Source organism: Salvelinus namaycush, chromosome 15, assembly GCF_016432855.1.
Source record: "Salvelinus namaycush isolate Seneca chromosome 15, SaNama_1.0, whole genome shotgun sequence".
Classification (NCBI taxonomy): domain Eukaryota; kingdom Metazoa; phylum Chordata; class Actinopteri; order Salmoniformes; family Salmonidae; genus Salvelinus; species Salvelinus namaycush.
In genome coordinates this window covers 36587064-36609714 of record NC_052321.1, presented here as the reverse complement: position 1 = coordinate 36609714, position 22651 = coordinate 36587064, and the positions used below count along the sequence as shown (strand labels likewise).

The following is a 22651-nucleotide window of genomic DNA, read 5'->3' as shown; positions in this document are numbered from 1 at the left end:
CTTCTTGGGTATGACACTAGAAGCTTGGCACACCTGTATTTGGGGAGTTTCTCCCATTCTTCTCTGCAGATCCTCTCAAGCTCTGTCAGGTTGGATGGGGAGCATTGCTGCACAGCTATTTTCAGGTCTCTCCAGAGATGTTCGATCGGGTTCAAGTCCGGGCTCTGGCTGGTCCACTCACGGACATTCAGAGACTTGTCCCGAAGCTACTCCTATGTTGTCTTGGCTGTGTGCTTAGTGTCGTTGTCCTGTTGGAAGGTGAACCTTCGCCCCAGTCTGAGGTTCGGAGCACTTTGGAGCAGGTTTTCATCATTGATCTCTCTGTACTTTGCTCCGTTCATCTTTCCCTCGATCCTGACTAGTCTCCCAGTCCTTGCTGCTGAAAAACATCCCCACAATATGATGCCAACTCTAGGAAGAGTCTTGGTGGTTCCAAACTTCGTCCGTTTAAGAATGATGGAGGCCACTGTGTTTTCGGGGACCTTCAATGCTGCAGAACTTTCACAAATGATTTTACATGTGAAAATGCTAATTTGTTTTGTAAGGGAGGCTACAGCCCGGGGAAGCCATTCCCTGTCCGCCTTCCCATTCTCTGTTTTCTTTCCCTGTCATTAAAACTTTTCGGCCAGAGAGGGCTCTGGGTGCCTAAACATTCTCATTCCCTGGACCCTGCCATTAACACTGCTATTTCCCTCTTTCTCGTTAGCGCTCCCTCTCCCTGGTTGCTTTAACAAGCAGTAGCGGGAGGAGCAACAGAGTCGTTACAGATATGGGCTAGTGTTATTTATATGTTTAAGGTCGAGCGTTTGCACCAGTGTCAGTTGGAGTTAGAGATGTTTGCTGAAAAGTTGAATGCCTTGGCATGCCAGCACACCCCCCCTCTCTCACTCTCTTTCCCCGACGTTTTCTCCCTCCCCTTCTTTATCGATGCTGTTTTAGGGCTCCTGAGTGGCGCAGCGGTAGAAGGCACTGCATCTCAGTGCTAGAGGCGTCACTACAGACACCCTGGTTCGAATCCCGGCCGTGATTGGGAGTCCCATAGGGCCGGCGCACAATTGGCCCAGCGTCGTCAGGGTTTGGCCGGTGTAGGCCGTCATTGTAAATAGGAATTTGTTCTTAACTGACTTGCCTAGTTAAATATAGGTTCAATCAAATTAAAAAAATATAACAATCAAATTTTCCCCTCTTTCTCACCCTTTCCTGACGTTTTCTCCCTCCCCTTTACTATATCCCTTTCCCCTCATCCTCCCAACTGTCTCTCTCATTCTCTGTCTCTCTCATTCTCTGTCTCTCTCTTTCTCTCTGTCTCTCTCTTTCTCTCTGTCTCTCGCTCTCTGTCTCGCTCTCTGTCCCTCTCTCTCTCTCTCTCTCTCTCTCTCTCTCTCTCTCTCTCTCTCTCTCTCTCTCTCTCTCTCTCTCTCTCTCTCTCTCTCTCTCTCTCTCTGTCTCCCATGTGTAGGCAGGCATGAATAATGTCCGACAGCTTATCTGTGTAGCCCTCAGTGTCTCCCTTCTCTCCCTCCCGCCTCCCTGCCCTTATATGCTAATTTGACCTACAAATTCTGTCAAAGTATGTCAAATGAATGAGAACACTGTTGAACTCCAGCCAATGTTCTTCCTCCCTATCTCTCTCTCTCTGTCGTCGTTCTGTCTTTCTCTGTGTTTCGCTAGTTTTTCCTGCCCACCTCCCCCAGCGTCACTATCTGTCTCTCTTACCCTTTTTCTCTCGCTCATATCTCAGAAAGTTAGGATGCATGTTAGCCGACTAAACTCAGCTCCGCGTTTTGCGATGGAGTTGAGCCGGCGACTAGTGTGGGCGTAATGGAACTCCGACGTCACATGAAGTTACGTTTTGATAAAATAGCCCGCATTTATGGATGCTGAAATCTGTCGTTTTTGATTAAAAACGTCCTTTTATGCGACGTCGGTAGTAGCCACACTAGTATCCGCTCAACTCCATAATCGTGGAGTCGAGTTTAGTCGACGCCATCTCCAATAACATGTATGTATTCCTCAGGCTAAACAAAAGCTCAACTTTTGTCTAATATCTGCTCAGGGTCCAGCTGCAGTGTTGGTGTAACCTAGTTGGAAAGTGTGGGACTGAAACGGACTGACTGACCCATGTTGTAGGTTCCAGTTCCAATGCAGCTGTCCTGTCCAGTCTTGGACAGAATGCAGCACTGACCGTGAGACCTGGGCCTGTATTCACAAAGAGTCTTAAAGTACGAGTGCTGATATAGGATCAGTTTTGCCTTTTTAGAATAAGATTACATAGAAAGGGGGGACCTGATCCTAGCTCTCAGCACTCCTTGTCTGAGAGACATTGTGAGGCACTGGTCTGAGAGGCACTGGTTCTGTCGGATTAAGGCTGCTCTGTCTGTTTCTTTACTTTTCCTGATTGCCCAACCAATGCCCACTGTTTTAGCCCATGGAACCCCCTTACTATATGAGATGTTGTGTAGTGTGTGTGTAGTAGTAGGAAAGTAAATTGTGGGGGTTTTTGTCTCTTCAAACCTGGAAAGTGGTGAGGCTCTGACGTTTTTCGGCCGTGGTTTCTTAGAAGAGCACTTGCATTGACAGACAGACAGCGACAGAGACAGAGACAGAGAGGTAAGTAAGGAGTTTTCCAGTCCAGGGGCTGGTGTAGAGCAGGCCACATGAAAACAGACCCAGCCACTGTAGTCAGTCCACCACAGCCAACGATTAGTAGACTGAGATCATTAATAAGCACCATCACAGCTGCCTGCCTCCATCTCTCTTTTTTCTCTCTCCTTCTTCTCCCCATCTCGCTCTCTCTCTCTCTCCCCCTCGTTCTGTTTTTCCTTTCCATTGACACGCTCCAGACATACAGGCTTCCGATCTAAAAAGTATCCACGTTTCAAAACAAGCTCTTATAAACAGCTGTTATCCAGGATCAGATCTCTGGCGACAAATCTGCCCTTCCCTTGTTTATCAGAAGACGTCATGGTCCTGAGAGAGGGGGGGGGGATTCTGGGTCGGCTCGCTCCAGATCTGACCTCTGCTTGGACTGACCCACTTCTGGAGTGGACCCTCCTTGTCCCCATACGCACTCACGCATGCCCACACGCACTCACATGCCAACACACGCGCTGTAAAACCATGAAACACGTGACACGTTTATAACCTAAACATCAGTGTTTAAAACTTAAAGATTAGGCATTTAGATTAGCCAATAAGTGTTCTCATCTTAAACGCAGGCGTTTAGAATGCAAGATTAAACATGATAGACAGGTTTTTCTAGTTTCCAACCAGGAGAACACCTGTATCTATTTTAAACACTAGTGTTTCATTAGAAATTGATGTGACTTTTCCATTCCATCAGTGTTAGGAATGTCTGGCACCTTACCTACATTTCAGCCCAACTGAACATGACATGATAATATATTCCAATTGTTGGATATCCTGGCTCTGGCTGGAGACCACAATGTTGAGGATAAGTAGGCCTTAACTAAATGCCTTATGAAATGTATAATATGTGGTCATAAAGGGTTTACTTGTAATTAACACTTTAATTTAGGCAGTCACTTGGTGAAAGCTTCTGGAATAGAAATGATTGACTGCAACAACCATACGTCTGTCACTAACAAACACTGTCATGGGTGGGTATCTCTCACATTCACTCGAAAGGCCTGCTGGGAAATATGCAGATATGGCTTTACGCCCTAGATTTTTAGAACAACCCCCCCAGTGTTTAGTGTTTAAAATCTAAACGCCTTGTGCTGAAAATAAACATGTTCATGTGTTTAAAAAGTGTTACAGTGAATTTAAATGTTCTGGGGTTTTCAATCTAAACACTGTGATCCGTTTTCATTGAAATTCTAAATTCCTTGGCACGTTTAAAAAGTGTTACAGAAAAGTGTTTAGTTGTGTGTTCAGATCCTAAACACTCGGTTTTACAGTACACACACCCACCAGCTAGACCCTTCAGACGGTCACCAGGGTCTCCCACTGCTTCCTGTCCCCCTGTTTGGCCTGACGGTTTTGACCTGTGTTTCCTTGCCAGAGTGGAATCTATATTCTGCTTTCCTCCCTTCATTGTGAAGCAGGTTTGTATTTGTTTCTGTTTTTGTCAAGAGAAGGAAAGCAAACGCCAAGCCTTTAGTCATTGTATTCAGATGCAGTTTCCTCTGGGCCGGTTGGACACATGGCAACACCTACACAAACACACATTTACTCACGGACAGACAGACAGACAGACAGACAGACAGACAGACAGACAGACAGACAGACAGACAGACAGACAGACAGACAGACAGACAGACAGACAGACAGACAGACAGACAGAGCCTTCCTGTTGATGGGAGTGAGTTCAGTTTGTCGCAGTGTGTTTTGGGCGATCATTCTACAGACTCTCGCTCTGGCCCTTCTCTCTGTTGGCTATTCTCTCTATGACCTGCTTGAATCTGGATCCTTAGTTAGTTAGTCAGCAGCCCCATAATGCACTGTGTCTCTTACCTCACAGGTCTGCTTTGTTGGCCACATACCTCCCAGTTTGCTGTGCCGCCACGCCAGTTGGCCAGGCCAGGGCTCTGCGAAAGTAGGTTGGAGCAGTGAGAGCCTATTGTGGTCTTTCAGGGATGCCGTCCGCCAAATGATTGTTATATGACAATGATGAGACACAATAGACTGATTCAGATGATGTCGGGGCCTGTGTTATTCATCGTCAATAAGAATACCTCCCTGCCGGTGGAAGTCATTGTGATAATGGAGAGGTATGTGCGTGTGCATACTCAAGGTCAGTATCGAAAGAGTTAAGAGTCGACAGTAGTGTGGTGACGTGGAGTTTCGTGCTCTTTGTGTGCTGAGAGTTTCTGCTTTAACAAGGTTACTATTGATTCTGTCTGCCAGTGAGGACAGGGAGGAGAGTTTGAGTATCGACAGAGATGGAGGGGGGGGACAGTAGTGCGGGGGGGGGGGGGGGGGGGGGGGGGGGGGCAAGATTGAGGTGGAGAGAGGGGGACAGGAGTGTGGGGGGAGGGGCAAGATTGAGGTGGAGAGAGGGGGACAGGAGTGAGGGGAGAGGGGGCAAGATTGAGGTGGAGAGAGGGGAACAGGATTGTGGGGGGAGGGGGCAAGATTGAGGTGGAGAGAGGGGGGCAGTAGTGCGGGGGGGGGGGGGGCAAGATTGAGGTGGAGAGAGGGGGACAGGAGTGAGTGAGGGAGGAAGGGAGAGAGAGAGACAGACAGAGTCCAGCGTAACGAATGGTATGGGGACAGGAGTGACATGGCTCTTTGTGGTGTGGCTGGGGAACCCCTATTCAAGCGGCAGAGTTAAACGGGGGCATAGCTTGGTGTTCTGGATTCCACTGCACTACAGTCAGCATAACTTACAACCAAACACACAATGTACTAGTCTAGCTTCTTCAACAGGTGTCAGCCAAACACATCATGTAGACTAACTACAACAGCACAGCATTCGTAATGGCTGCTCATTTTTGCTAGCTCTGCTAATTGACTTTACACACAAACACACTGGATTTACCACTACTGCTCCCATAGCCTGGTCCCAGATCTGTCTGTGCTGTCTTGCCAGCTCCTATGTTCATCATGGTCATGATGGAGTTGACTATACAGCACAAACAGATCTGGGACCAGACTAGTGCTCCCGCCCTCTGTGCACTTATCAAATCAATAGGTCAGCGGTTCCCAACCTGTTCCGTCACAGGGGCCACCTCATCACTGTCAGAAGCTCCTGAGGACCACCATTCACGAGTCGAGGATTTTTTTTAAAAATAAAATATCTCGGAGGTCAAATTTAGTTCATTTTAGCAGTGAACTATTATTGTTATTATAAATATTTTGCATTGTCAAAAGCTTATAATACCATTTACACCCCCCACTGTTATTATTAGTGGGTTGAAACCCACTGCAATAGGTTTTGTTGTGCATTCCTTTGTAGGATGACAACAGCCTACCCAGTACCCTCTCTCTCTCTCTCTCTCCTACTGTTGAGGCATCCTCTGGGGACGTTGATTGACTGTTACTGCCGTAAGGGTTTGTCTGTTAACACGTAGACACCTACACATGTCTTTATTGGGTTACTGGGTGCTGTAGTTTGACTGTTTCTGTGTTGGCGTGTGGGGAAATAGCCATTAGATAAGACACAAGGCTACTGGTAGTAATTGCGTAACCAAACCTCAAATCTCACGTGTGTTGGCCTGCTGCTAGCTGTTAGGAGAGACAGGATGCATTGCAGTAGTGATGCTGTTGATTTTCGTCTGAGATACTTTGTGTTTGGTTGTTTCTGTGTTGGCCTGTGGTCAACGGCAGTTAAGACATAAAACTACTGGTGTCCTCTGTGATGTTCTCCATGTGCTCTGTCTGTCTGGCTGACTGGCTGGCTGACTGACTGACTGGCTGACTGGCTGACTACACCTCTCTAGTCAATATTGACCCTCTTTACTGACGGAAACAAATGTTGAAACTGACCGTTTCGTTATTATGCGAATCTTATTGGAGGGTCTTTATGTGGTCTTTAATAAAATATTAAAAGGGGCATCCAGTCATCCAACCAAAACATCGTCCTGGTCGTTGAGGGTTTTATCCAACCAAAACATCGTCCTGGTCGTTGAGGGTTTTATCCAACCAAAACATCGTCCTGGTCGTTGAGGGTTTTATCCAACCAAAACATCATCCTGGTCATTGAGGGTTTTATCCAACCAAAACATCGTCCTGGTCGTTGAGGGTTTTATCCAACCAAAACATCATCCTGGTCGTTGAGGGCTTTATCCAACCAAAACATCGTCCTGGTCGTTGAGGGCTTTATCCAACCAAAACATCGTCCTGGTCGTTGAGGGTTTTATCCAACCAAAACATCGTCCTGGTCGTTGAGGGCTTTATCCAACCAAAACATCGTCCTGGTCGTTGAGGGCTTTATCCAACCAAAACATCGTCCTGGTCGTTGAGGGTTTTATCCAACCAAAACATTGTCCTGGTCGTTGAGGGCTTTATCCAAACAAAACATTGTCCTGGTCGTTGAGGGCTTTATCCAACCAAAACATTGTCCTGGTCGTTGAGGGCTTTATCCAACCAAAACGTCGTCCTGCTCTTTGTGTACATTTGAGGGCTTTTCTCTGGGTTTGTGTAACGCATAGCTCCAGTAACGTATAGCTCCAGTTCTGTTGGTCGTTACGTTGGCTGAGAGCTTCTAAGGGAGGAGTAGAACTGTGTTGAAACCTGTGGGATCGTTTGTGCTGGGGGAGCAGTGCCGGAGCATTCCTCCCCTCACGCCGTCTCAATGTTCCCTAGACTCTCAGTGGGTCTGGGCCCCCTCCCTGATCCCGTGTGTTATGGTTATGAAGGAGAATGTGCTGTGTCTGGGGTCTGGCTCTGGATCAAGTTCCTGCTGCTGCTGGTGTGTTTACCTGGGTCTGGGCCTGCTGGCTGGGCTGCTGGGGGTCAAGCATGTCCTCAGGCCTGGGCGGCGGGTACTGCTTCAACCCCCTCTCTCTGATCTCTCCGTGGCCGAGGGGAGGAAGGAAAACAATGTGCCCATACTGGCTCTGTGGCTATAGGTATGGGACCTCCTCAGGAACACTGCGCTCTTAGCTCCACGCCTCTTTCGGGAGGTTTATTTTCCTGCTCGGCGACTCGCTTTCAACTCCCCCACCTATCCGCCCTGCCACCCAGCCTCCCGGCCCTCCTCCTAGCTCTAGCAGGATGTTTGCTCTCAGTATTAGCTGACCTCCTGACTCTGTTCTCCTTAGCTACCTCCCTGGCTCTGCTTCCTAGACGAACACCTCTGCAGGAGGGCAACAACCGAGGCCACTGGCTGGGTTCCTCAGCGTTGTGTCTGGCTAGTCTGAACACAGCTATAGAAACACTCCGTGACACAATGTATCACACCGGGGACGCTAACTGCTCTCGCCCCATACCTCCGCCCTTTAACTGTCGCCTTTACGCGTCGAATTTAAGAAAACACTGCTTGTCTGTTGTCTTCTTGTCGCCCGACACTATGTCGTCTTTTCTTCCTACTAGTTGTGTGTTTGTGTGCTCTCCTGTAGGTGTTCCAGGACCTGGGGGTGTCGGTGCTGGCCGGGGCGTCAGAGGGCTACAACGTCTGTCTGTTTGCCTACGGGCAGACTGGCACTGGCAAGACCTACACCATGATGGGCACGCAGGTGAGGAAGGGTTATAACTGTCACATGGTAACACTTGACTTTAGGCAGGTATAATGCATTACGACGCACTTATAATGTGTCGTAAGGACGGTGTTACCTATCATATGATCTGGAAAATCCCTGTTGGCGTTCTCTGCCGTGTGTTGAAAGGAGGCACAGGGATTTGATTTGATTTGGAGGCACAGTGCCAATAAAGTGAATGACTCTTCTCTTTTCCTCCTTCGCGCTCTCCTCCTCCTCCTCCTCCTCTCAGGACTCCATGGGCCTGACCCCCAGGATTTGTCAGGTAAGGAATCGGTCCCATAATTCAGTCGAGAGGGTCTCGTGAGGTAGTGTTCTGGCTATTGACCTGTTCTACCTGTCTGGTATCTCCAGGACCTGTATAGTTGTCGTAACGTCGCCTCCTATGCACGCTGAACAAGGGCTCATACCCGAAATCTTCATGCGGCAATAAAAAGATGTTCATTTAAGTTATTCACAGGAGCGCTGTACTATTTTTGCTCTGTGGATTACATAAAACGATTCAGCACCAGATTGAGGGCGTTTGATTTGATTGTTGATCTTTTTTCTCCAGGGGCTGTTCAGATCTGACACCACCTTCCCTGAAGGACAAAACTCCAGCAGGGTTGAGATCAGGTAAGAGGGGGCTGTGTGTTTGCCTACTTCTCGTTGAGTGATCGTCTGACTCCAGCTGTCAGTGAGTGCACATTGGTATCTAGGTGTCGTGTCACTTCCTTGTGACGGTGCATTTATACTCTCCTTCGCCCGCAGCTTCCTGGAGATCTATAATGAGCGTGTCCGTGACCTGCTGCGAGGCAGAGAGCAGAAGAAGAAAGCCTCCCTACGGGTTAGGGAGCACCCTGAGAAGGGACCCTACGTACAAGGTGAGGGGGCCGAACAAGTGTCTACTACATGAAGCAGCAGTGGATGGTAGATACAATACCCATTAAGTCCAAATTTACACCGATCCCATGTGTGGGGAGGAATGCGTTTGTGCAGGACAGGACTCACTCACCAACTCAGTGGATATTTACATTTACATTTTAGTCATTTAGCAGACGCTCTTATCCAGAGCGACTTACAGTAGAGTGCATACATTTTATTACATTTTTACATACTGAGACAAGGATATCCCTACCGGCCAAACCCTCCCTAACCCGGACGACGCTATGCCAATTGTGCGTCGCCCCACGGACCTCCCGGTTGCGGCCGGCTGCGACAGAGCCTGGGCGCGGACCCAGCCCAGCCTGGGCGCGAACCCAGAGACTCTGGTGGCGCAGCTAGCACTGCGATGCAGTGCCCTAGACCACTGCACCACCCGGGAGCCTATGTTATTGTGTAGCTGTTATGAGCAGTATAAAGATAAAGGTTTGCATGCTTTTTTTAGAGGTCAGTCTTAGTGGGATGTTGTGGTCCTCTTAGTCTTCTAGTCTTGTGTTAAGGACTCAACTTTGATTATTAACAGAGTTGCAATTGCGGCTTGAACCCAGGCTCTGCACTTTGCACTCTCTTTTTCTCTCCCTCCCTCCCTCGCTCTCTCTCTCTCTTCCTTTGCCTCTCTCGTTCTCTCTGCCTCTCTCTCTCTCTTTTTTACTCTCTCAATCTCTCTCGTTTTTCTCTCATCACTTCCCCTTCTCTCTCACTTTTTCTCTGTCTCCCCTTCTTCCCTCTATTCCTTCAAGCCCAACATCCACTCATTGTCTGTATCAGGAGAACTCCCCGAGCATCACAGGAAGGGATGTCACTTCCTGGTGGCAGCAAGAAGCACATTGCTCTACTCTACACACAGACCACATTCTAATGTTTGGTTCTCCAGAGTCCCTCTCTCTTTCTCTATCTGGTTCCCCCAACCCCTTTACCACCATTAAGTCTCTTGGTCTAAGAAGCGTGCACAAATGTTTTCCTCGCCACTGACTTCTACGTTTACTGCAGAAACAGGAGGATGTTACGTCATCATTTGGGAAGTTAAAAGATATTGGAGTGTTTTTTTGTGGCTGTGCGAGACACCAAACGTGAATCAGCTGAACCACACTGTAGTAATATAGTCCCTCATCACTTCCTAATCGCACCTCACTGCCAACTCTGACAATGTTGTTCAATTAAACATTATTATTCTGTTTGATATGATTCTGCATATTTTTAGCTGGTATTGATAACTGCTTTCTGTCTGTCTGTCTGTTCGTCTGTCCTCTCCACAGACCTGTCCCAGCACGTAGTGTCTGACTACAAGCAGGCGGTGGAGCTATTGGAGGAGGGCATCGCCAACCGCATCACCGCGGCAACACACATCCACGATGCCAGCAGCAGATCCCATGCCATCTTCACCATCCAGTACACCCAGGTGAGGTCTCAACCCGGCGTCAATCCCATCCCAGCACTTAGATTCACTCGCCCAGGTCACGACCCTGCCAATGCGTCAGTCACAGTAGTTATTCCAGTCTGTTTATTCGTCCCCGTACAGGCTATTCTGGAGAATAACCTTCCCTCAGAGATCGTCAGCAAGATTCACCTGGTAGACCTGGCTGGCAGGTGAGTTTGTTGAGGAGGTTAGCCCTGCTTATTCCAAGATGCCTAATCATCCCACATACAGGTCTCAGTATCCGTGAGCAAGCTGCCTCCTAGTGGACCGCTTCTGCCATGACTGTGGGTTCACTGACCCATTTTATCCCGCGATAGCTTTTCGCTAGGTACCATTTCCAGCGTTGCGTTTCTCTGGAATATGTGACGTTCAGTGTGTTGTTGTTGTGCTGCCTGACAGTGAGAGGGCAGACCCCCACTACTGCAGAGACCGACTCACTGAGGGATCCAACATCAACAAATCCCTGGTGACCCTGGGTATCGTCATCTCTGCTCTGGGTAAATATTAAACGGGACTTTCTATTGTTGAAGTACTGCCTTTTCTGTCTGAGTTCTACCATCACCGTGTCAGAACCCACTTAGCTTACAGTACACAGATCATACTGTACATACATGCACATCTTTAATTCATACAGGCTGATATTTGTAGATGATGTGCTCTACATACAGCAGTGTGCCTCACGTAGCTGACCCAGTTCCCTACTTCTGTTCAGTGAGACTACCCTACTCCTAACCCAATCTCCCCCCCCCCCCCCGTACCTGTATCTCTCCCTGTCCTTGTCTCTTGTCCTTCCCTCTCATTGTCCCTATCTCTGTCCCTATTTTTTGTCTCTGTCCCTGTCCTGTCTCTTTCTCTGTCTCTCTAACCTAACTCTCCCCTTGTCTCCCCTGTGTGCGTCTCTCTCCAATAAACATAAAACTTGAACTGCGTCTGTCCCCTTTCCAGCCCAGAACTCCCAGATGTCCAGTAGTTGTCAGAGCATCAACAGCGTGGCCAGTGAGGGTGATGCCGGCAGCACTGTGGGCAGCCACACCAGCTCTCTGTCTGGGGGAGGTGGTGGAGGAGGAGGAGGAGGAGGGAGAAGACACTGCTTCATCCCCTACAGGGACTCTGTCCTCACATGGCTCCTCAAAGACAGCCTGGGAGGAAACTCCAAGACCATCATGATCGCCAGTGAGTGAGGAATATTGGCATTGCATTGCACATTTGCGTCAACTAGTGGGAGCGGAAATAGTGATCAAATTTTTTTTGTTGCATTTCGTCATTTAGCAATGTAAGATGGGCAATCGTTTGTCTTTATCAGTGCTGTAGTATAGATAGTTGTTGCTGGATGAGTCCAGTCAGTGGTTGTAACGAGGGTATCGTAGCGTTATTATCCCAACAATACATCTGACGCCCCTGCCTGTGTCTTGCAGCCGTGTCCCCGTCCTGCAGAAGCTACAACGAGACTCTCAGCACCCTGCGCTACGCTGCTCACGCCAGGAACATCGTCAACAAGCCGCGCGTCAACGAGGCGAGTGTTCTGAGCATTCTGTCGTACGCTGCCGCGACCTCTAGTCCACCACCTAGTGAACCTTGTCAAGAGGTTATGACCTCTCGACGTAACGATAGAGGTGTCGGACTGACAGTCGTAGGGACCTGGGTTTGAGTACCGGTTGGGGCTACAGTATTATTGGTGCCGTTTGCCTTGTGTTTGGTTGTGCTAGTGTCTTGAGTATCGTAAAGGATCATGTCTCGTCTCTCGACAGGATGCCAGTGTGAGGTTGATCAGAGAGCTACGTGAGGAGATTGACAGGCTGAAGAGCATGCTGCTCAGCTTCAAGATGGTACTGGTTCTACGGGATCGGGGTTTTCACTAGGAATTATAATCGCCTGCGCAGGCTGTGTTTTTTGGGGGGGAAAAACGATTTGAAGTTATTTCAATTCTAGGTTACTACTGCCTTTGTCTTGTAACATTGACCAAAATGTCTGTGGTAATTCCTTCACAGCAGCGGAATCCCAGTCCTTCTCTGAGCGATGAGCGAGACGGCAGTCTGTCTGACATGGTGTTACAGAACGAACTAAAGGTAGAGGCTCATCTCTCAGACTTTCCACCGGAACTGTGTACCTTCACTTTTAATAGTAAATATTAACACATCTTGTCCTTTTTATACAATCTGTGCTCCTGACTCTTCTCCGCTCTGCCTGACCCTAATCTTCCCTCCTCCAGGTGGATCAGCTGACGAAGGACTGGTCAGAGAGCTGGCGGGACAAGAAGGAGCTGTTGGAACAGTACAGTGTGGATATCAACAGAGACCGGGCTGGTTTTCTCATCCACTCCCTGTTACCACACCTTATTACACTGGACCGGGATGTACTCAGCACCGGAGTCACCTTCTATCACCTCAGGGTATATATAATACACACCTTCGGATACTAACACACATATATCCTCATCCACGCCCTGGTACCACACCTTATTTCCCTGGACCGGAACGTACTCAGCACAAGGAGTCAGCTTCTTTCAGCTCACGGTACGAGCGTGCATATGCATGGACGCTGGCACACAAGCGTGCGCACACACGCGCACAGACACGCACATACACACGCACAGGCACACGCACCTACACACATCCACGGAACTCACATTCTACATGTACCTCTGCACAACACTGTTCTTCTTTTGCTTCTTTCTCTGACTGAAATGTTTCTCTTTTTTTGTCTACTAGATTCTCCCTCCCTGTTCTTCCTTCTCTCTCTTTGTACTGCTCGATGTTTAGACGAGGTGCGTTTTCACTCTGTCCCCTTTTCTCCCCCCATTGTGAGGCACGGGCTCTGGGGACCTACGCCCATCCTGATTCTGACAGCGACTAGAATGGCTTTAGGTCCGATCATTATACCACTTCCTGTATTTAAAGAGCTGAAACCACCTTGGAATCCATACTGCTCCTGTAGTGGGACTGTAGTTACATAAGCTAGCCTTTTTATCCCACAAGATAGCATTTGGTAAACAAATACTTGTTTCCCTGAAAGCTAGCCTAAGTGTAGGGCTCTGAGTTCCGTGAGAGTCATGCTTAGTGTAGTAGAACGTCATGTGGTAGTAATTTGATCTGTTATGAAATGTTTGTTTTAGGCACACCCAACTGTGTGTTTGTTGACATGTTTTTTCCCCCATCCACTGTTTAAATCCTCTGTCATCCTGAACTCTTGACGACCCTCTGTTGTAGGAGGGGGTGACCTCGATTGGACCTCAGGACAAACTGGTTGAACCACAAATAGGTAGGCTGATGTCATATTGATATCTCCTGTGTTCTCTGTTTATTATCTGTCATATTGATATCTCCTGTGTTCTCTGTTTATTATCTGTCATATTGATATCTCCTGTGTTCTCTGTTTATTATCTGTCATATTGATATCTCCTATGTTCTCTGTTTATTATCTGTCATATTGATATCTCCTGTGTTCTCTGTTTATTATCTGTCATATTGATATCTCCTGTGTTCTCTGTTTATTATCTGTCATATTGATATCTCCTGTGTTCTCTGTTTATTATCTGTCATATTGATATCTCCTGTGTTCTCTGTTTATTATCTGTCATATTGATATCTCCTGTGTTCTCTGTTTATTATCTGTCATATTGATATCTCCTGTGTTCTCTGTTTATCTGTCATATTGATATCTCCTATGTTCTCTGTTTATTATCTGTCATATTGACATCTCCTATGTTCTCTGTTTATTATCTGTCATATTGATATCTCCTGTGTTCTCTGTTTATTATCTGTCATATTGATATCTCCTGTGTTCTCTGTTTATTATCTGTCATATTGATATCTCCTATGTTCTCTGTTTATTATCTGTCATATTGATATCTCCTATGTTCTCTGTTTATTATCTGTCATATTGATATCTCCTATGTTCTCTGTTTATCTGTCATATTGATATCTTCTATGTTCTCTGTTTATTATCTGTCATATTGATATCTCCTATGTTCTCTGTTTATCTGTCATATTGATATCTTCTATGTTCTCTGTTTATTATCTGTCATATTGATATCTCCTATGTTCTCTGTTTATTATCTGTCATATTGATATATCCTATGTTCTCTGTTTATTATCTGTCATATTGACATCTCCTATGTTCTCTGTTTATTATCTGTCATATTGACATCTCCTGTGTTCTCTGTTTATTATCTGTCATATTGATATCTCCTGTGTTCTCTGTTTATTATCTGTCATATTGATATCTCCTGTGTTCTCTGTTTATTATCTGTCATATTGATATCTCCTGTGTTCTCTGTTTATCTGTCATATTGATATCTCCTATGTTCTCTGTTTATTATCTGTCATATTGACATCTCCTATGTTCTCTGTTTATTATCTGTCATATTGATATCTCCTGTGTTCTCTGTTTATTATCTGTCATATTGATATCTCCTGTGTTCTCTGTTTATTATCTGTCATATTGATATCTCCTATGTTCTCTGTTTATTATCTGTCATATTGATATCTCCTATGTTCTCTGTTTATTATCTGTCATATTGATATCTCCTATGTTCTCTGTTTATCTGTCATATTGATATCTTCTATGTTCTCTGTTTATTATCTGTCATATTGATATCTCCTATGTTCTCTGTTTATCTGTCATATTGATATCTTCTATGTTCTCTGTTTATTATCTGTCATATTGATATCTCCTATGTTCTCTGTTTATTATCTGTCATATTGATATATCCTATGTTCTCTGTTTATTATCTGTCATATTGACATCTCCTATGTTCTCTGTTTATTATCTGTCATATTGACATCTCCTATGTTCTCTGTTTATTATCTGTCATATTGATATCTCCTGTGTTCTCTGTTTATTATCTGTCATATTGATATCTCCTGTGTTCTCTGTTTATCTGTCATATTGATATCTCCTATGTTCTCTGTTTATTATCTGTCATATTGATATCTCCTGTGTTCTCTGTTTATTATCTGTCATATTGATATCTCCTGTGTTCTCTGTTTATTATCTGTCATATTGACATCTCCTATGTTCTCTGTTTATTATCTGTCATGTTGATATCTCCTGTGTTCTCTGTTTATTATCTGTCATATTGATATCTCCTATGTTCTCTGTTTATTATCTGTCATATTGATATCTCCTATGTTCTCTGTTTATTATCTGTCATATTGACATCTCCTGTGTTCTCTGTTTATTATCTGTCATATTGATATCTCCTATGTTCTCTGTTTATCTGTCATATTGACATCTCCTGTGTTCTCTGTTTATTATCTGTCATATTGATATCTCCTATGTTCTCTGTTTATCTGTCATTGATATCTCCTGTGTTCTCTGTTTATTATCTGTCATATTGACATCTCCTGTGTTCTCTGTTTATTATCTGTCATATTGATATCTCCTGTGTTCTCTGTTTATTATCTGTCATATTGACATCTTCTGTATTCTCTGTTTATTATCTGTCATATTGATATCTCCTATGTTCTCTGTTTATCTGTCATATTGATATGTCCTGTGTTCTCTGTTTATTATCTGTCATATTGATATCTCCTATGTTCTCTGTTTATCTGTCATATTGATATCTCCTGTGTTCTCTGTTTATTATCTGTCATATTGATATCTCCTATGTTCTCTGTTTATCTGTCATATTGATATGTCCTGTGTTCTCTGTTTATTATCTGTCATATTGATATCTCCTATGTTCTCTGTTTATTATCTGTCATATTGACATCTCCTATGTTCTCTGTTTATCTGTCATATTGACATCCCCTATGTTCTCTGTTTATTATCTGTCATATTGATATCTCCTATGTTCTCTGTTTATTATCTGTCATATTGACATCTCCTATGTTCTCTGTTTATTATCTGTCATATTGATATCTCCTATGTTCTCTGTTTATTATCTGTCATATTGATATCTCCTATGTTCTCTGTTTATCTGTCATATTTATATCTCCTATGCTCTCGGTTTATTATCTGTCATATTGATATCTCCTATGTTCTCTGTTTATTATCTGTCATATTTATATCTCCTATGTTCTCTGTTTATCTGTCATATTGATATCTCCTGTGTTCTCTGTTTATTATCTGTCATATTGATATCTCCTATGTTCTCTGTTTATTATCTGTCATATTTATATCTCCTATGCTCTCGGTTTATTATCTGTCATATTTATATCTCCTATGTTCTCTGTTTATTATCTGTCATATTGATATCTCCTGTGTTCTCTGTTTATTATCTGTCATTATCTGTCATATTGATATCTCCTGTGTTCTCTGTTTATTATCTGTCATATTGATATCTCCTGTGTTCTCTGTTTATTATCTGTCATATTGATATCTCCTATGTTCTCTGTTTATTATCTGTCATATTGATATCTCCTATGTTCTCTGTTTATTATCTGTCATATTGATATCTCCTATGTTCTCTGTTTATTATCTGTCATATTGATATCTCCTATGTTCTCTGTTTATTATCTGTCATATTGATATCTCCTATGTTCTCTGTTTATTATCTGTCATATTGATATCTCCTATGTTCTCTGTTTATTATCTGTCATATTGATATCTCCTGTGTTCTCTGTTTATTATCTGTCATATTGATATCTCCTGTGTTCTCTGTTTATTATCTGTCATATTGATATCTCCTACGTGAGTATTAGATAGATCTCGTGCATGCAGTACATGTCATTTGCATCTTCAAATGTGTTCTGTTTTGGAGTTCCTTAGTGTATGTCTTTCCCCTCCAGTCCTCCAGGGCGGCGCCACCTGTGAGATAGAAAACCAGTCTGGGGTGGTCACCCTGAGGCCGCTGCCAGGGAGTGTCTGCATGGTCAACGACAGGGAGGTGACAGAGCCCTGCAGACTGGCCCAAGGTAGGCCCTTACCTAGTTCTCAAACACTCTCTTCTGAATGACTTGTCAAAGAGTTTCTGTCTTGTTACACTTCAGTTTACAGTAACAACAGTGCCAGAGTAAGCTGTGCAGCTAGGAGCGTGTAGAGTAGCACTTGGAGGCCCAACAACTGTGTAAATTTTTTTGGTATATATCTCTCTGTCCTCAGGGTCAGTGATCACTATTGGAGGTGTTCACAAGTTCCGCTTCAACCACCCAGCAGAGGCTGCAGTCCTGAGGGAACGCAGACGGGTGGGTACTGCTGAGCATAAATATGATGATGATGATGATGATGATAGTGATGGCGGTGGGGGATGATGATACCTAACAACATCCTCTTCTTGACAGGCCAGTGAGGGTGCACTGAACTGCAGCTACAGTGACCTTCGATCCTCAACCTCCGACCCCAGGTAAACGAACACACACACACACTCAATGTAAACTAACCAGCACCCACTGACAAGCACAGGCCAGGAGCATCTCTGCAATACACTATGTGCTGAAAGGATTCTGCTGAGCTCTCATAGTAGACTCACGGAATACATCTTTTCTATGTATTTTATGTAGTACAACCTACCACTGGTACAACGGATAAATGTCTAGTAATGCTTCATGGATGTTTCTGTGTACAGAACGATAGAGAGAGTTACATAGACATGACATAGACTGACCAGGTGAATCAAGGTGAAAGCTATGATCCCTTATTGATGTCACTTGTTAAATCCACTTCAATCAGTGTAGATGAAGGGGAGGAGACGGGTTAAAGAAGGATTTTTAAGCCCTGAGACAATTGAGACATGGATTGTGTCTGCGTGCCATTCAGAGGGTGAATGGGCAAGACAAAAGATTGAATGGTAGTATGGTATGGTAGTACAGTAGGTGCCAGGCGCACCGGTTTGAGTCAAGAACTGCAACGCTGCTGGGTTTTTCACGCTCAAACAGTTTCCTGTATGTATCAAGAATGGTCCAATTAACACAACTGTGGGAAGCATTGGAGTCAACATGGGCCAATTTTTTTTCTCAGTGTCTTGGTGGAATCATAGCTTGTTGTTTACAGACAAGGCTGGGTCGTTGCTTGGTTACAGGAGAGACGCTGCATTAAACTCTAACAACATTAGCTCTCATTAAAACTCTGCTTAGGCAAGGAGCCATAGGTCTCGGTGTTTTAGGGATCTCTGTCCTTAACGGAATCTTTACTGCGCTGAGGTAAAATTATTGTTGTAGAACATCTTTGAACAGATTACTGAAAATGTGTAGGCTTGATGAAGATTTTTTTTCAACTATCTCTATTCCATTGGAATGAATTCTGCTTTTATTTGGTATTTGGTCGTGTCTGTGTTCTGGCCCTACTTCTCTCTTATTTGTATTTATGTCTATGTGAACAGGCTTGGAGGAGAGGTGGTCCCGGGACAGACCGGGTACTGTGTGGCTGAAGGAGAGGATCCAGCCAGCAAGCAGCAGTGTGTAGAGGACCAGGTGAAGTACGTGGAGGAGCGAAGGGGGTACGTGGAGTGTTTACGCCAGGAGATCCAGACTGAACAGAGACGGGCTGAGAGAGATCTGGAGAGCGAACAGGCCCATCTGAGACAACAGCACATTGACAGTGAGTAGCACACCTTCGTCAAGTCACCCAGTGCCCAGTACAATACATAACTGACGGTATACTTTGAGAGAATAGCTTGAATGTGGATTTTATGTGTCTCTCAGTAGAGACATGTTTTGATAAATTAGAGATGTAAAGAGAAATAGATAGATGTTTTGCATTTTGTCACAGAACATTATACACTCCTCTACGTATTTAGTTGGACAGTGAAGCTTGGACTTTTTATTTGACTCTAGCATAGCATTAAGAGCGTTCGGCTAGTAACCGAAACGTCGCTGGTTTGAATTCCCGAGCCGGCAAGGTGGAAAAATCTGGCGTTCTGCCCCTTGAGCAAGGCAGTTAATCCCCAACAACAACTGTTCCCCGGGCGCCGATGACGTCGATTAAGGCAGCCACCTGCACATCTCTGATTCAGAGGGGTTGGGTTAAATGCGGAAGACACATTTTGGTTGAATGCATTCCTAAATTCCTAAATGTTTCATATTTGAAGATCAAATGTTTTAGTTTCATAACACTTCTACATTCATGTGGATGCTACCATGATTACGGATAATCATGAATGAATTGTGAATAATGATGAGTGAGAAAGGCTTTTAAATATTATACCCCCCCCCCCCCCCCCCAAAATGCTAATATTGGTTATGGTGAGATGTTAGCATGTCTTGGGGGTAGGATATTTATGCCTCTTAACTTTCTCACTCATCATTATTCATGATTCATTCATGATTATCCATAATCACGGTAGCATCCACATTAATGTAGAAGTGTTCAGAAACATCTTCTATTCTTATTTACAATAAAAGTGACTCCAAAATGACATAATAGATGATTTACCAGTAATGTATATTGGGCACAACATAATGTGAAACACAACCAAAACAAACTGCAAATGCATCCAACATCTTTGTAGAGTCACAAGCTTGATGTAGGCATTGTGTTAGGAATATTGGGACCAAATACTCAACTTTTGACTACTTTAATACACATACCTGTGTAAGTGAATTTGTCAAAATACTTATGACACCTTCAAATGTGGGAAATAGATACATAAAGTGCTTTCATTTCTAAATGGTAAAACAGACATGTATGAAAATAACCTTCAATAAAAAGTGACATTCTGTACTGTCGCCTCATCCGAAACATATGATTCAAAAAATGCTAAAGAATCGAGCCAAATTAAAAGTTTTAGCTTCACTGTCCAAATAAATTCGTACGGGAGTGTATCTGACAAATATGTTGTTAAAGTTTGTATGTGCAGATAGTGCTTATTTAATTCATGCTTGTCATTTGTTTCCTCTGTCTACAGTCCAGCAGTGGATTCTGCAGGAGAAGCAGCGTCTGGCAGCTATAACGTTAGAGGAAAGAGGAACTCAGGAGTTTGGTGTACAGACTGATCCGATTCCATCTCCCATCCTAGACAGCCTGCTAACGGAAGGTTCGGAAGGTTCTGAGGAAGGGTGTGGTCAAACAGTGGCCCCTCCCTCTGAAGTTGTTCTAAACAGGAAGAAGGTTGTTCAGGAGGAGCTGTTACGACATCACGCCTTGCGGCGCGCCGAGAGCCGATTTCGACGCAAAAGACTTCACTACCAGCTGGAGAGGATCGCTCGCAAGCGCCATCTACTAGAGGCTAAGAGGGAACTGCAGTGGCTGGAGAAGGCCCTGCCACCAGGTCTAGAGAGCCCTGCTTCCCCTGAACTAGGGTCCTCCTCAAGTTCCAGAGGACGTCAACCTGTCTTGCGCAGGCATTCTTTCTCATCAGACCTTCTGTCCCGATTGTACCCCCAAAACACCCCGATCTTCAGGTCAGTATGAAGTCTCTCATAAATATATCTATTCAAGCCAATATTTGACTAGTATAAAGGAATTACACAGGCATGGTGTAAAGGATAATGTATTTCCTTACCCCACGTTTTGTTTTCCCCCACAGCCACTTCCTGAAGAGAAACAGACCATCTGAACTGACATTTGGATCCATCAACTCAAGACAGTGGGTGTCTGACGAATGTCTTCCACGCGAAAGGACGAGGAGTCGCTCCAACACATTCTCCTCAGGAACAGGACCCAGTAGCCAGGAGCAGGGGTGGAGGAGCAAAACCAGTTCCTCTGAGAACCTTAAGCTGCCTGTGAAGGACGAGGAGGAGGCCCTAGCTCAGCCACCATGTCGTGAAAGACCTGAGAGGAAACCACTGCTTCCAAAACGTGGGCTTGAATTTACATTCAAGAACAATCAGAACCCATCGCAATCACAAAATGGTGGGACTTTAGAGTCAAGCAGTAATGTCATCGTGAAGGAACCAACCGTTACAGTAAGCAAATCCAGCAGTCAGACTCAGAAAGCTCAATGTAAGGCAGTGAAGAGCCTTCCCCGTGGAGGTAGAAAGGGCTTGGAGACCATCCGGAAGGTCTTATCACACTCAGTCGGCCCTGGAATAAAGACCGCGTTGGCTAGGGTCTTTAGAAAGCCACCATCAGGACTGAGTAGAAGGACCAAGCCCACTGGTAAAACAGCAAGCCGATTTCACTGGAAACAAAACCAAGGTGTAGAAGAAGCCAATATGAGCAGGAAGAAATGCACGATGAAAACAACTGTCTCGTGTGAGGATCTTGATCAGAAGACTCCACATGATTGTAGGCAGAGACAAAGACGGTGGCACAGTGCAGAGACTCTGATAAACCAGACTAGCATCCTAAGGTGGGTGGAAAGACCGCAGGGACTGGCAGGATGGGAGGAGTATGACAGTGAGGAAGAAGAGGAAAGGGAGGGTGACCACTCCTCAGACTGTGACAGCTTGTTCTCCATGGACTCCCTGTCCTCGGCCTATGCCACAGCTTTGGCAGAGCAGCTGAAGCAGGAGGAGGCTATCCAGAGCGAAGCAGAGAGCGAAGACAGTCAGATGTCAAAGGACTCACTAGCTATGGAGAGCAAAGGGAAACATATTGCATCTAGGCTGGCACAGAGATGGACTGGGGTAGTACCCAGTCACTCTGTGGTGAGGGGTCTCAATCCCTCGATTGAAAAGACTATGAACATGGCCTCAGATATTCAGCAAACTGGAGAGGGAATAGAAGACATTGGGAAACAGAATGAAATGCCAGCAGAAGTTTACTGGAGCCATCATGGCGGTCCTAAAATAGGAGTCAATGAAGCAACCAGCGCGACAAGGGAATCGCGGTACCAGAAGCAGTCAGCGAAAGAACCCAGGTGTAGAGACACTGTATCAAAGTTGAGTGAAGAGCTTGGGCACGTCCACACCTTGTTGACCAGCAGTCCTCGCTCTCTAAGTAGCTGTAGTGTGAGGGAGCCAGAGAGTTTGCTAGCGCTTACAGACGCCTGGTCCTCCACTGATGCAGCAGATAGTCCCAGGATACCCAGGGACTCTGCCGTGTTGAGGAGGAGGACGGTGTTTAGTCATGGTGCATTGGACAGCAGCAGTTGTCCCAGCCCCGTCAGTGCGGATCTATCTGACTGTCTGAGTGGATTTGGATCCACTGAATCCCATAGCTCCGCATCTACTGATGGCACAGAGGGAGAACATGTCACAGTAGAGGAACAAAGACTTGGGGTTTCAGGGGGGACAACTGATACTTTGAATTTCCATAATTCTCAGCTCCTCCAAACGTCAGCACCACATATAATGATACCATTGATTCAGGAGGCAGTATGTTGCGAAGA

At 45.2% G+C, this 22651-nt stretch overlaps 1 protein-coding gene across 1 annotated transcript in view; it reads left to right on the top strand.

The window, feature by feature from the left end:
• Positions 1-20790, top strand: part of LOC120060058 (stAR-related lipid transfer protein 9-like) — a 35147-nt gene extending 14357 nt beyond the window's left edge. The window contains exons 4-21 of the mRNA XM_039009123.1: positions 8025-8141; positions 8395-8427; positions 8716-8777; positions 8913-9025; positions 10340-10482; positions 10603-10670; positions 10900-10997; positions 11446-11673; positions 11916-12013; positions 12249-12326; positions 12492-12566; positions 12710-12889; positions 13707-13758; positions 17232-17357; positions 17545-17627; positions 17724-17785; positions 18761-18978; positions 20285-20790. Of these exons, the coding sequence (XP_038865051.1) occupies positions 8025-8141; positions 8395-8427; positions 8716-8777; positions 8913-9025; positions 10340-10482; positions 10603-10670; positions 10900-10997; positions 11446-11673; positions 11916-12013; positions 12249-12326; positions 12492-12566; positions 12710-12889; positions 13707-13758; positions 17232-17357; positions 17545-17627; positions 17724-17785; positions 18761-18978; positions 20285-20790 (2340 nt within the window). The remainder of the gene's footprint in view (positions 1-8024; positions 8142-8394; positions 8428-8715; positions 8778-8912; positions 9026-10339; positions 10483-10602; positions 10671-10899; positions 10998-11445; positions 11674-11915; positions 12014-12248; positions 12327-12491; positions 12567-12709; positions 12890-13706; positions 13759-17231; positions 17358-17544; positions 17628-17723; positions 17786-18760; positions 18979-20284) is intronic.
• Positions 20791-22651: the final 1861 nt, after the last annotated feature.